The 14806-nt window shown below is 29.5% G+C and overlaps 1 protein-coding gene across 1 annotated transcript in view; it reads left to right on the top strand.

The window, feature by feature from the left end:
• The first annotated feature begins 405 nt into the window (after positions 1 to 405).
• The window catches only part of LOC115887424 (NF-kappa-B inhibitor cactus), a 56809-nt gene continuing 42408 nt past the window's right edge, over positions 406 to 14806 (top strand). The window contains exon 1 of the mRNA XM_030906841.1: positions 406 to 804. Within this exon, the coding sequence (XP_030762701.1) occupies positions 753 to 804 (52 nt within the window). The 5' untranslated portion in view covers positions 406 to 752. The remainder of the gene's footprint in view (positions 805 to 14806) is intronic.

Genomic DNA, 14806 nt, shown 5'->3' with positions numbered 1-14806 from the left:
CGAGTTTTTTATTCTAGGAGCTGTATATTTTTTTGCCCTAAAAACTGTTTTTGTATTTTCTGCGTCTACCTATATTTCTTTATATTATTATCTAATTCTGTTGATCCCTTCAGGTAGAAGACAAATATAACATTATAAAACAGGTGTCTAAAATTTATACCTACACCTATACATACAACATAATAGACAATATTCTAAAAACCCAATGGAACATTTCAATTTTACGAGCTAAATTTCCCACAATTCACGTCTAATTCCTTTTCAATAAAAATTACCTTAACCACCCTTATTCGAAAAATTTCCCACGCGTTATCGTCTAGGAGCATCTGTTGATAAGAAACGAAACGTCGGCATATAAAACAGTACGACAGTCTGCCGATAATGGTAATAATACTACGTTTCTCTGAGAGAGAAGCACGCGACGAGTCATTTCGGAATTCCCAATTTCGAACGCGCGGCTAGTCCGACCCTGCATCGGCGGTCGACGAATTTTCAGTTGAAGATTGTCCGTCCTTCCATGGGTTTCAACTGAAGAGAAAAGAAAGAAAGTGATCGCTCACGTTTGTTTACATTTTGGCGCGAAGTGTTGAAAGTTTAAATGTACCGTTGGTCTTGACATTTCTTGCGATTGTTGCTTTTTCGCTGTGTTATTTAATAAGTTTTATTTATTGTGTTTCTTTTAATATGGGCTGTAATATCTGTGATTGAAGTGAGTGTTTTAGTGGAAGAAATTATTAAGTTATTACTTACCAATGCCGCGTAGTGATCTGCTTAAAAAAGTGTTGACGCAGTATTTCTTAAAAGGTAAATATATCATTATTCTTTCATAATGCTAGGTTCTTACTCTAAAAATGCGGCATATTTTTTCAATGATTTTATAGTAAAATTTATACTTTTTTATATATTTTGTGTTAAATATAAAGAAAATTTAACAAATCTTTAAATATTACATATGTGCATTTTTATGCATTTTGCGTATACGCTCCAAGTTTGCAATATGTAATTATTATAAATATTTTATATTAGGTGGGTCTTAAATAAGTGCAGATATTTTCAGGGCTGGTAGATCTCGATAAAAGAACCATATTTTCTTTTTTTTCAAATAAGGCTATTACCGCGGTATTTTACTTTGAAAATTTCAGAAAAAAAATATATTTTGCTTAAATTTTGAGAACCACTGGATCTTTTCTGGGTTTTCTTTCTTGTAAATTTAATCTACTTAATGGTTGTTGCCATATTATCAAGAAATTATATTTTTTAACTAAAACTAAAAAAGTTCCAAATATGTTTTTAAAAAATTCCAAATTTTCAATTTTTTTTCGCGAAAAAAACCTCATGATCGTGTTTCTGGGGTCGAAATATACTATGTACCTCTAAACATATTTGCACTTATTTAAGACTCATCCTGTATATTCAATATAATTATGATGGTAGAGCTTGAATAGTTGCAAATATTTTCAGGGTCGGTAGATCTCCATAAAAGAAACAAACTCTTTTACTTTACTTTGAAGTTTAAAAAATATATTTTTTGCTTAAATTTTGAGTACCACTGGATTTTTTATGTTTTTTCGTTGATCTAAATTTAATCTAGGTCTATGATCTAGATACTACCCTTGTATATTACTACCTAATGTTGTACCTTTATTTAATTAGATATTACCAAGGTACTAGTATTTAATATGTTTTTCTTTCACGAAAAAAACAGGTACACGCTTTCTTGGGGTAAAAATATACCACCGCTAAAAATATTTGCTCTTATTAAGACTCACCCTGTATAAATCATATTGGAATATTAATTAACATACGTTATCTCTAGATGTCACTATAAACAAAAAAAAGATAAATACTAATATATAATCCTTAAGTGACTGACATACTGATTAATCACGATCCTGCTCAAACCACTCAACGTAAGAAGCACAATTTTGGCATACAGGTTGATTCTAGCGTGTAGAGGTTCGATAAGAAGGGATTTTTCGAAATTCCAACTCCAAGAGGGTGAAACCACCGACCGCTCAAATATTACAATATTTTTTATTTAAAAAACGGTCAAGTTTCCGAAAAAGCGCTTAAACACGTACATATATTTTATTTTGTTTCTTTACATATTTTATAATTTTTTAAAAATGTATACAGGGTGTTTCGAAAAATCTGGTCATTGATTAATTACGATCCTGCTTAAAGCGCTTGACGTAAAAAGCTGATTTTTGGAAAACAGATTGACTTTAGGGTGTAAAGATTCGATAAGAAGGGATTTTTCGAAACTCGAATTCTAAGGGGGTGAAACTATCCCTCAAATATTAAAATATTTTTTATTTAAAAACCAAAACCGGTGAGTTTTTCGGAAAAACTCTTAAACACGTGTATTTTATTTTGTTGTTTTACCTACATATTTTAAGATTTTTTATAAATTTATACAGGGTGTTTCATAAAATATGACCATTGAGTAATCACGATTCTGCTTAAACTGCTTGACGTTTAAAGCTGATTTTTGGTTTGGACCAAACCAAACGAATTGACTGTGGGGTGTAGATGTTCGATAAGGAGGGGTTTCTCGAATCTCAAATTCCAAGAGGGTGAAAACGCCCCTCAAATATTTCAATATTTGTTATTTCAAAAACGGTTAGTCTTTCGGGAAAACGCTAGGACAAGCATAATTTATTTGTTTTTTTTACATATTTTGAAATTTTTTAAAAAATCATACAGGGTGTTCCAAAAAGTTGGGTAATTTCTTAACCACGATTCTGCTTAAACTGCTTGACGTAAAAAGCTAATTTTTACATCATTACGTCATTACGTCAACGGATTTTTCGAAAGAACCTACCCCTCAAATATTACCAAGTTATATAGTTATATAATAATTGTTTATTGCCATATTGTTTTTTCTCATGCTGACATAAATGTGAGAAAATTTTATCCACTTTGTATGTTAATGGAAATTCTTGCTTTACTTTATCATCACCATTACAAATGATTAATTCGACGCGAACGAAGTCGCTGGTACACGCTAGTATTATATATTTTTATTAAAATTTGTCAGTTTCTGAAAAGTATGTTTTAAGATGAGAAAATTTATACCTATGAAAAACTATGAAATGAAGAAAGCTTGATTCTCTGTTTGATCTTGAAATTTCTTTGCGTCCTGGTCTTTACCAAGTTTATTTTGTTTTTTTAAGTTATTTATTGTTTTTTAATTTTGAATGTGTATGTGTGTTTTATTTGAAGAAATTATTAAGCTATTGATTACCAATAATGGCCTCAAAATAATTTTGTAGATATATTTGACACACTATATATAACTTCTTAAATACCTTGAATTTAAGAAGTTACATACAGTGTGTGTCTACAAATTTCTTGTTAATTTACTCAAAATTCTATGAAATAAATTTTTGCATGAAAAATAATCTTTTTTATCAATTTTATACATTTCATAAACAATGAAAACTGCAATATTTGATTTGATGATACTAAATAGAAATTACTAAACGAAAATCGCTAAAAAATACTTAAAATGGTAAATATTGTTAAATTTTATTGGAAAATAGCATTACATTCTTTTTTTTATCTGAAAACAAAAGTATGCCTGTTAAAGGCATTAGCTCTGGCAGCTAGTGCAGAACATGAACCTTACGATACTGAAGGATACTATTTTTTTGAGATATGCAGCAAACCAAAAATCAACAGAGTAATTAATACTTAATATTAATTTTTGCGCTCGTTTAAGCAGATTCTAATTTCGTGGGCAAATCTATTTGCTATTTTTTTCTTATTTCGTGTTACTAATATAAAATAATGCAATAATTTATACAGGTAATACCAGAGCAATTAATTAGCGAGTTGAAGAATATTCTTAATTATTCTCAGAAATATTGTTTATACTTATCACCGTATGAGCTTGTTCAATAAAAATGTCAAATTAAGAATTAGATATGCCCCCGTAGATCGAGACATTTATTATAAAATTTGAAAATCATAAAATCATATTTCTTAATCAGTATTTCATATTATTTACCTTTAGAAAACTTTCGACATTGGAGCTGTGTTTTGGGGTATTTATAAATACATCCTTATGCAGTTTTTCATCGGTATATCAGGACTTTTATAATTATTAAAGAAATATCTATTTGTATATTTACTACTGTAGTATTTAAATAATTACAGATATCATATTATCAGATATCATTGGTTGATAATTCATCAATAGCAATTATATATAAGTAGTGACAAGATATTATATCTAAGAGATCTTATTTTCAAGCCGGAAACAAGAAAAATACCTTTTTAACTTCTCTCCTTCATTTTCACTACAATAAAAAATATTGGAACAATATTTTTTTTCATTATCAAAACTAATCGGTCAGAGGTTTCATAAATATCTTCCTTACTTAGGTCAATTTTGATAGATTGCTGTTTTAAATCACGTTGATGAATTTATTTTATATAAAACAACATAAACCACAAAAAACATTTAAAAACTGAACATATATAGGTTCTATAATAAAGTTTTTTCTATATTACCCTTTTGTTCTATAGATTCTATCATTCTATAAAGTTTTTTTTTATAGGAATCTGAATTATTGTTGGTGGCGACTTATATGTCTATTTAATCGAATTCAATTAATTGTTGTCTTGGATAATTTCATCATCAGTAATTCCATTTTTTTGACGCACTGTAGTTTTTCAGCTTTCTTCATCTTCCAAAATTATATGGAGTTTAGGTGTAAACTCATTTGTCAAAAATTTTAGAGTGCTAAATTATGATACAGTTCCCATACAAGTGTCCAACACAATTTTGATTTGCGTCGTTGTATTGCATTTTTATGACTACCGTTTTCTCCATTTTTATAACATAACAAATTGCACAGGATTTGTTGCACGTATGCTGCAGTATACATGGTAACTAGTAACTACCTCAATATGATGATTCTCGTTTATTTTCGTGATTGATGCTCCTATTAAAACAAATTTGAATTTCCTACAATTTCTTCATGGGGTACGAGGTGTAAGGTTTTGGGATTTATCGCAGTATGACTGACTCATATTAGTTTAGTTTTAAAAATATAAATTGGATAATTATTCTGGTGGCTAATATAGCATTCCAATTAAAAAAATAGGTCATTGTACTCTATAATTGCATTCAATTATTTCAAAAATGTTCATCTATTGTCAATTACCAGTTCAAAAGAAAACAGTGGTTCTAATGATTCAAATAATAAACAATTATCCATGAAAATGACTGGGAAGTTTGGTTACTTGGTACCTTAAACGGTTTTTGCAAATTCCATATTTGACCAAGTATTAATTACTATTAAATCTCTGTCTATCGTTTATAATCTATTCCGTTGTTTTTTCTATATTTTTACGTATTTTTATAACTCTATTATAATTTATGTTATTATGTAGCGCGACAGTTTTATGCTTGGGTTTTCCTCAAAATATATTTCAATATACGAACACATGTGTTTGCTACGCATTGTTAGCTCATACGAATGGCAGGCTTTACAGTGTAATTACTAAATAAACTCAGTTATCTTTTTATTTTGTTATAAAATTGATATTTAACTAATGGTTATATAGTATAGTTGCAATCGTTGCAATGCTTTGTTTATCTTTCAATTTTGTCACGTCTTATTAAAAAACTCGAAAAATATCCTTATATATCAAAATTTTGATAAATTTTGTTAAAAAATATTCTTAGTTTTACATTTTTTATCTAATATCTTCGAAATTTCGTCATTCTATACAGGGTGGCGCCTCTCATACGCCGCGGAAGCTCCAAGGAGAACGGTAGTTTATACCGAAATGAAATTTTGGCAGCATATGTAGCAAAATAAAACACTAAGTCACCACAATACACTAAAACTAAAGTAAAAAAAACTGCAGTTAGTTTATAATCATCTGCTGATGATGCTAACATGGTTAGCGAAACGCGCGTCCAGTGTAAAAGTAAAAGTGTTTTGGTGTATTGTGGTGATTTAGTGTTTTATTTTGCTGTGTAACACCAAAGGTTCTAACTCTCAACTGTAAGCATATGTAGGTTAACTGAAAGTATTTTATAAAAATATATAGAATTATACAGGGTGTCCCCAAAAAAGTTACACATCAAAGTTGTGTTTTTTCTAATGGAACACCCTATATATTAATTGATTTTCGGATTCGAGGAAAAAAATAAACTGAGTTTTATTAAAGCAGCATATACCTAAAATCTAAGGATTTTGACATATTTCACATTTTCTGAAAATGAAGAGTAAATTTTAAATTTCGATACCTAAACAGCTACCTAAATTTTAGTTGACCTTGTATAACCTGATATTTAATTACAGTAACCATTGTATGTTAAACCAAATTGAAATTTGGTCCGAAAAGTTATACAGGGTGATACCAAATTAATATGGAATATTGGTCACCTTTAAAAGCAAGTTGCTCTATTATTTTAAATGGAACACCCAGTATATTATTCCGATATTCAATGGGGAATTTATGTCTCTTCAAAATACTATTAAGGTTGCCTACCCCTCAAACAAAGATTTTCCTAGATATTTTAATTTACATGATTTAGTGTCAGTAGATCTTTATTATTTGATAAAATCTAGGTGGCTGTGATATGTCTGAAGTTACTTCAACATAGCTGTCAAATTAGTCCAACTTAAACAACTAGTTATCATTTTGTGTCAGATAAAACAAAAAAAAATTATCAGTAATTTGCAGAAAATGCAAACTTATCCTACATCAAAGAGATTTGATATGATTATTATTGACTATTGATTATTGATATGACTATTAGTAGGTGAATGCAGTGTGAAATAATAGTATACTTAAATGCTCCTGATTTTATCTAGCCGGGGATATCTTTCTATTTTCTATTTTATCTCTCTTATGGGATATGTTAAAGACAGTGTTTACAAAACTCAACCAACTATTGTCGACAACGTGAGAGAAATTATTGTAGCTGCTTTTCGAGGTAGAACTCCACATATGCATTTTAAAATGAAAAGATCTTTTGAAAAGACATTCATTTTATGCAATTAACAGGAAAGGAAGCATTTTGAGCATTTGATTTCATCTAGCTATTTTTTGTCACATATTATAAGTTTATTTCTAGTTTTAAACGTGTATATCTTTTTATTACCGCTGAGTATTTTAACTCTACATCCTTTAATTTTTGTTAAAATTAACAAAGGTTTTTTTATCTAATATAAATAATTTATTATATTATTATATATAAATAATATTTAATAATATAATAAATATAGAGTTCTTAACACAGTCAACCTTATTTTTTTTCAAATAATTAAGATCTACTGACGCAAAACCATAAAAATTAAAATATCTAGGAAAATCTTTGTCTGAGGGGTAGGCAATCTTAATAGTAATTCAATTTTTTTGTCAACTTTCGAATATTTCGGTTAATTCTTTACTTTTACGCATCAATACAAAAATAATTATTAAAACAACTTTTTTAAATTTATTAACTATTAATCTTCGCAAATATTTTGACTGTAGTCTGTTTAACGAAAAGATACAGGTTAACAATGTTGAAATAAAATTTCAACATTGTTCTAAACCCATTTTCATAAAAAACTGGAGCGTGAAGATTACATTAATCTTCGCAAATATTTTGACTGTAGTCTGTTCAATGAAAAGATACAAGTTAACAATGTTGAAATAAAATTTCAACATTGTTCTAAACCTATTTTCTTTAAAAACTGAAGCGTGAAGATTACATTAAAAAGGTAGCAACATTTTTGTTTAAAAACATTAAATGTTTGAATATCGCATATAAAATAATGCTTTGTAGGTACATTACAATTAAAACGTTCAAATTGAGCCTTCGAAATCACAAAGTAAGAGTCAAAATAAAATCACTTTTTCAAAACATATGAAAGTTTGTCCGATTAAAATACTTTTTAGACTTAGTTAAAATCTGATCATCTTGTATATATCTATTACCTGTAGTAGTACTTACATAAATAACTTACGGGTTACGGGTGGGTGATGATCTATCTTGATATAAGTAGTTCTGTTTGGCGTATAATAACAACTCTTAGAACAATATACCAATATCATCCAGTACACCTTTCTCTCATGAATAAAACAATAATTCATCAGTAGGTGATTAATCGAAAGTCAATTCTATCAATCTTGTAATTTTCACTATTCTATCAATTCTATCAATCTTGTAAGTCAATCTTGTAATTTTTTATAATCTCTTTTATAATCAACCAAACCAAACGATACTACTAATAAACATTTAGGTACACACTACGACGCTACTAAAAATACTTTTATATCAAACTGGATGAATGTTTCCAAAATCTATCCAATAAACATCATCAGCAAATGATTAAATCAGGAAAAATAGGTTTCTTAAAACTTTTTTTTTGTTTTTAATGGTTTTCTGCTAATTGGCAGAATCCTGTTGAGAGATCCTGTTGTTATTTTAATTTAAAGAAAGGACTAAATAATAACTAATTTCATATTTTTTCCTTCCACCTATATAAAAAAGTATACCCGGTGCGTCTCAAAAGTGGCTCACCCCTATAACTTTTTTATTTTTTCAGCTAAAAAGCGAGATGCTATAAATTAGGATTGATTGACGTATTCAATTCTTTTCGGTCACTTCCTGTTTCACCGGAAATAACTACAATTTTTGATTTTTAAATTACACCCTCGGTATTTTTTTACTTTATTCGATAGAAAATGACACTCTGAATAGAATGATATATCATATGTTTCATATGGTATATCATGGTTCCTTTTTTTGGCATATGGTTTGTAAGTATATGGAAATACCAAGTGTGTGTTACCTAATTTAATAATTAATCATTAATTAAGTAATTATTCCTAAAAAATATTTTTGCCAAATATGCTAATGAGCCACCCTTGTTCCATTTAAAAAAACATGAGATATGATTAAAAATATTCGGTCGTCTTTTAATCGGCCAGGACAAGACACGAAAAACATTAGAGATCAAATCTATTTCTCCAAGGCATCTTGATTAAAAACTAGTATTTTTAACACACCCATGGCACTCTAGATTGAAATTTAAAACACAATTTTTTTAAGCGAAAATGTGAAATCTTGGCATATGATATGTCATTCTATTCAGAGTGCCATTTTCTATCGAATAAAGTATAAAAATACACCGAGGATGCCATTTAAAAATCAAAAGTTCTAGTTATTTCAGGTGAAACGAGATGTGGCCAAAAACAATTGAATACGTCAATCAATCCAAATTTATGTCATATCATATACTAACATACCAAATCTCGTTTTTTTATCTGAATAAATAAAAAATTTATAGGGATGAGCCACTTTTGAGACGCACCCGGTATATGTTAATGTATTACACATACCATTATAACTGTACAATTTTGGGCTCACGTATTATTTTGTATTATTTTCAAAATTTCAAATAGGTATTTTTATTTTAGTATTTTTTATATGTAATTTTTTCAGAGCTCTCTCTAAATTTCATTTATTCATGAATAACACGGTATATGTACAATGTAATAGCAAAAAAGAAACAATGTTAAATATATTAACCGTATCCCATGACCGCATTAATAGTAAAAACCCCGATCAACGCTCTACTTCAGAAAATACTTTCCCAGGGTTGACGGGGTTTTTCGAGGAACATCAAATTAAGGGAAAGTCCCATTAAACGTTCTCATTAACGACTATGGGACAATTTTAGCTAAAAAAAAAGGATTGAGGTGTATTAACCGTTCTAGTTATAACTAAGACTGGTAATAAAATATTTTTTTAATGTGCGTTAGTTTTACGTGGACATTTGAAACCACATTTTTAAAGAAATTCCGAGAATTCTTCACATTCTGATGACGGGCAAGCCGGCAAAGTTGGATTTTTTTAATTAATTATTTTAAATGTAACGGAATAGAAGTTAACGGATAACCTACAACTGAGTGCGTCAAAAAATGATTTAAAGAAAAACACGCTTTTGGGTTCATAGATTTTTGTTAAATAATGTCGTAGAGCCGTAGAAAATATATCGATGTATCAAAGTATCAGTAGTTTTAGCTAGGGTTCCCAACTTGAGCATCGGCGATTCCGGGACAATTATTTTTAAGTTTTTAAATAATTGAAACAAAACATTAAATATTAGAAATTCAAATATATTATATGTAAATGTGATTTTTTTGGTCCCTTAAATATCTTTTAGTAACAATTAACAATACACACTGTGTAAATAAATTAGTGATCGGTAAGTCCGGTAGTTTATAATACCTTAAGGTTCAAATTTATGACTATGAGGCAAAAGCATTACTAAGTGTGTCAAAAAAATAGTGTATCTAACTTCGGTGGGTGATTCCCATAGATAAAAATAAAACAAAAAAATCCTATAACCATATGCCCTAAAATGCTTCCCGAAGAAGTTACAGAACTCGCAAGGGTAAGAAAAATAACATATTTTGTTTACAGTAATTTCACAAATGACATAAAAACATAGGTCTTTTTTACGAAAAAAAGGTACTCTTTACTCGTACGAAACGGTGAACGGTTTTCAACATATTTGCGTTTAAAGGTTAAGATGCATCAGTATTAGCAAAATCAGAAGATTAATTTATTCATAATTTCTTTGTATTTTATCATTTTACTAATACCCTTCTTTATATGTACCGGGTGGCCAACTAAGAATGGACGCCGGCTGTATCTCAGAAACTACTTATCGTATAACTTTGGGAAAAAAATTCTAATAAGTAAATCGACCAAGATAAATGGGTGGAAATTATTTTCAAGTTCTAGAAATATCCGCTATGGGGCGTTTCTCTGATAGCCAATTGTAGCCAATCAGAAAACAGGGGTTTTCTCAAAAATATGCCGGTGAACAGGTATTTTAAATATTACTATTGTAATCATCGAGAAATTTGTATTTTATTTTGATATAGAGTATTTTGCTCTATCTCATAAAATAAAGTGGTGGGGGAAGGTTAAATTTGCTTTTATTAAAATAAGGATAACTCTGGTTTAGGTTATCCGATTTAAACAAACTTGGGTTCGTTTAAAAGAGCTTTTCTTCCTTAATGGTTTCCAGTATAAATTTTGTTTCGATAAATTTTTTCGTGGTAGAAAGAGGGCGCTGTTTGTCATCATAACAGATATTGCGCTTTTGCATAAAAAATTTAAATAAGAGGCTATATTTCTCTTCGCACAGTTAAATAGAGCACAAAATTTCCAAAATATTAGCGCAAACCGCAACTTTCTATCTTTTCTTCAACGGGAGATATATTATTTTTATCAAAAAAATATATTATTTTTATTTACCATTTCGAGGGCTATAATTTCTTTGGGGAGCATTTTAGGGCATATATGTTTATAGAAGCTTTTGGTTTATTTTTATCTGTAAAATCACCCAACCGAAGTTTGAAACCCTATTTTTTTGGCACCCTGTATATCACTTTAATATACCGGTTGGGTTTCAAAAGTGACTCACCTCTATAACTTTTTAATTTTGTTAGATAAAAAACCGAGATTTGGTATGTTGCTATAGGACATAAATTAGGATTGATTGACGTATTCAATTCTTTTCGGTGACTTCCTGTTTCACCGGAAATGGATACAACTTTTGATTTAAATTGCACCCTCGGTATTTTTTTTACTTTATTCGATAGAAAATGATACTTTGAATAGAATGACATATCAAATGTCAACTTTTGACATTTTTGCTTTAAAAAATCGTATTTTAAAATTTTAGTGTGCCATGGCCGTGTTAAAAACACTAATTTTTAATCAAAAATTGGAAAAATAGATTTGATCGTTTAATGTTTTTAGTGTCTTGTCTTGGCCGCTTAAAAAGATGCCCAAATCGTATTTTAAATCATATCCCAATTTTTTCAAATGGAACGAGGGTTGTTCATTAGCATATTTGGAAAAAACATTTTTTTAAGAATAATTTGGTACCACATACTTGGTATTTCGAGTAAAATTGTCGTTATGAACCAAATTGTCGTTATGAACCATGTCGCATATTAGAATTTTAAATAAACCATATACGAAAATGTAAAAAATTTGACATATATGTCTTTCTATTCAAAATACCGAGAGTGCCAATTAAAAATCAAAAGTTGCAGTCATTTCCGGTGAAACAGGAAGCAATCGAAAATAATTGGATACGTCAATCAATCCTGATTTATGTCGTATACTAACATACCAAATTTCGTATTTTTATCTGAAAAAATAAAAAAGTTATAGGGCTGAGCCACTTTTGAGACGCACCCGGTATTGTTAAGAAATAATTTATCTAAGTATAGATGATTTTCCCACAGGATTTTTAATAAAAAAATCACAAATCGCGTATTACAAAATTTCCAGATTCGATATACACCTTCGCACTATAATTGTTTATAAACGAAATAAATATCCGGTGATAAAAAATACAGCTGTAACGGCTCACACACGAGTCGATTTTGCATAAAATCGTAATCGAAATTTCCAACCCATTTTAATTATTTTCGGGAAAATTCCCGCTTAACTCGATCAACTTAAACATTGACGTCCTTTTTGTCCGTCTATTTCATATAAACACACGTGACTTATTTGAAAATCCCAAATTTATTTGTGTAGCCTTAATTTTCAAAGTGAATATAACTGATATAATCTAAATTATATTTTTGACATTTGATATTATAGTTATTGCCATGAGTCGTGGAAATTTAAGAACAGAATTAGTTGTAGTATGTGCCTGCCTTTGAATGAAATGGTTTAAGGAGCATACCGGGTGGTGCATCTAGGCCTGTTCCAAACACCGGAACACCGTTGTAACACCGGTGTTGGGCTGACACCGGTGGCGAAATATGAGCTACCCGGTGTTCCGGTGTTGACACCGACACCGGTGTTGATACCAACACCGGTGTTGACACCAACACTGGTGTTGATACCGACACCGGTGTTCATCTACAACACCGGTGTTCATCTCGACACCGGTGTTCATCTCAATACCGGTGTTTGGTAAACGGGTTAAAGGAGAAATAATGTTAATTAATAAGTTCAAAATAAACCCTGATAATAATAATGTAGTATCGGTGCTTATTTTTATTGTTTATTAACAGACTTTAACTTAAAGCGTTCAAATTTAAATATATTTTTTGCCAGACTTATCACTAAAATAAAGTGGAAGGATGAAAAGCATCAGATAAACAACTATAAAGTAAAAAATTGTTTAATCAAAAACAAACAGAAAACAAAACATAAAGAAACAAAATTTGTAGCTGTAAAATAAACTAAAATATATTATATTAAAAAAAACTAAGAAAACAAACAAACGGCACCATCGACATCGACACCGAGACCGGTGTTAACTTTAAACGACTTTAAATTGCGATTCTGAGTGTATTTAATTTTATTAAAATTGTGTAAAAACATAATATATTGTAGCCTCAATAATTTGTTGGTTTTATTTTACGTTGTCAATAAATGTTATTTGTTTAAAAAATATATAATTAAAAGTTATAGTAACAAATTCTTCAATTCAAAAATTGACATATTATCTTCTTATTATAACTTCCGAATGCATTCTGTACTCTTTATTGTAAATGTTGAAAAATATTGATTTCACTTTTACAAATGACTGTTATCAGATTTTTTATTGCATTTGATTTTCCATATTCAATGTTTTATCCGACGTCATTGTTAAGTTTGAAGGCTTGTCAATATTGTAAGGATGAATAGATTAAACATTAAATAAAAACAGAGCCGGACTTGAAATTAGTTTAAATAAATTGTGTTCAAATGTCCGAAACAAAAAAAAAGTATAAGTGTGGCATATCATATTGTACTCAGGAGACCGAGTTCTTTCAAAAACTGAAATAAAAAGTGCAGGCCCGTATTTAAAAAAATTAAGTCGGCCTCTTTAGATTTTCAAATTATCAGCTAATTTGAAAATCTAAAAATACTATCAGATAGCCCTAATAAAGTGGCTATGAGAATGTGCAATTAGCTTTTTGATTTTCTAAAAACTAACGACAGGAAAAAGTAAAATTGATTTTCAAAAAAATCCGTTTTTTCCAAAAAACTCAGCAATCCTTGAAATTTTTATAACTTTTTTGATAGCATCTTGGTGAACATCCCAAAGCGCAACTTTGCCTCAATTTAACCATGTTCGTATCTATCACGGTTACCGAGATACCAACGCTCGTACCTCGAATTTGTTGCACCCTGTATATCTGCTATTAATTTAATAGCTGTTTTCAAAAAAAGATCAGAACGCTTTATTGTGCAAAAAGCCAAAACAGCTTCATCGACAAAGCACTCACAAACAACAAAATCACAAAAAAATATAAACAACAAAAAATACACAATACAAATAATACAATTCAAAAAAATTTAAGTCTTTAAAATTACAAAAAGAATATACATGGACAATTTTAGAACAGTACGCAGTAAATAGATATAATTTTAAAGTTATAGAATATTAAATACTTGACCTTTGACCAGTGTGTGAGATGATCAAGATTTTAAAATACAAAATTGTTCATAATTAAACAACAACAAAAAAGTCGTTTACCGCCTGTAGGGCTCTCTCCAGTAGGTATGATTTTAAAGCTTTGCGAAATGCGGGAAAGAATGAAAGCGATTTGATATTCAAAGGCAGATGATTGTACATTTTTTTGGCATTGTACAGTATTGAACGCTTAACTAGTTCTGAGCTCGGGGTTGGCAGATAAAAATCGTGCTCTGCATTCCTAAGTGGATAGTTATGAGATGGCCTTTCGGGAATAGCAGATATGTGCTTGCGGATTAAGCAAACGGATTCAAAAATGAATAAAGAAGGAAGAGTCAGTATTT

This window comes from Sitophilus oryzae, unplaced genomic scaffold (assembly GCF_002938485.1).
Source record: "Sitophilus oryzae breed Bouriz unplaced genomic scaffold, Soryzae_2.0 scaffold_575_pilon_pilon, whole genome shotgun sequence".
Lineage (NCBI taxonomy): Eukaryota > Metazoa > Arthropoda > Insecta > Coleoptera > Curculionidae > Sitophilus > Sitophilus oryzae.
The sequence above is the reverse complement of the archived record's forward strand: the minus strand, read 5'-3'. Positions and strand labels throughout refer to the sequence as shown.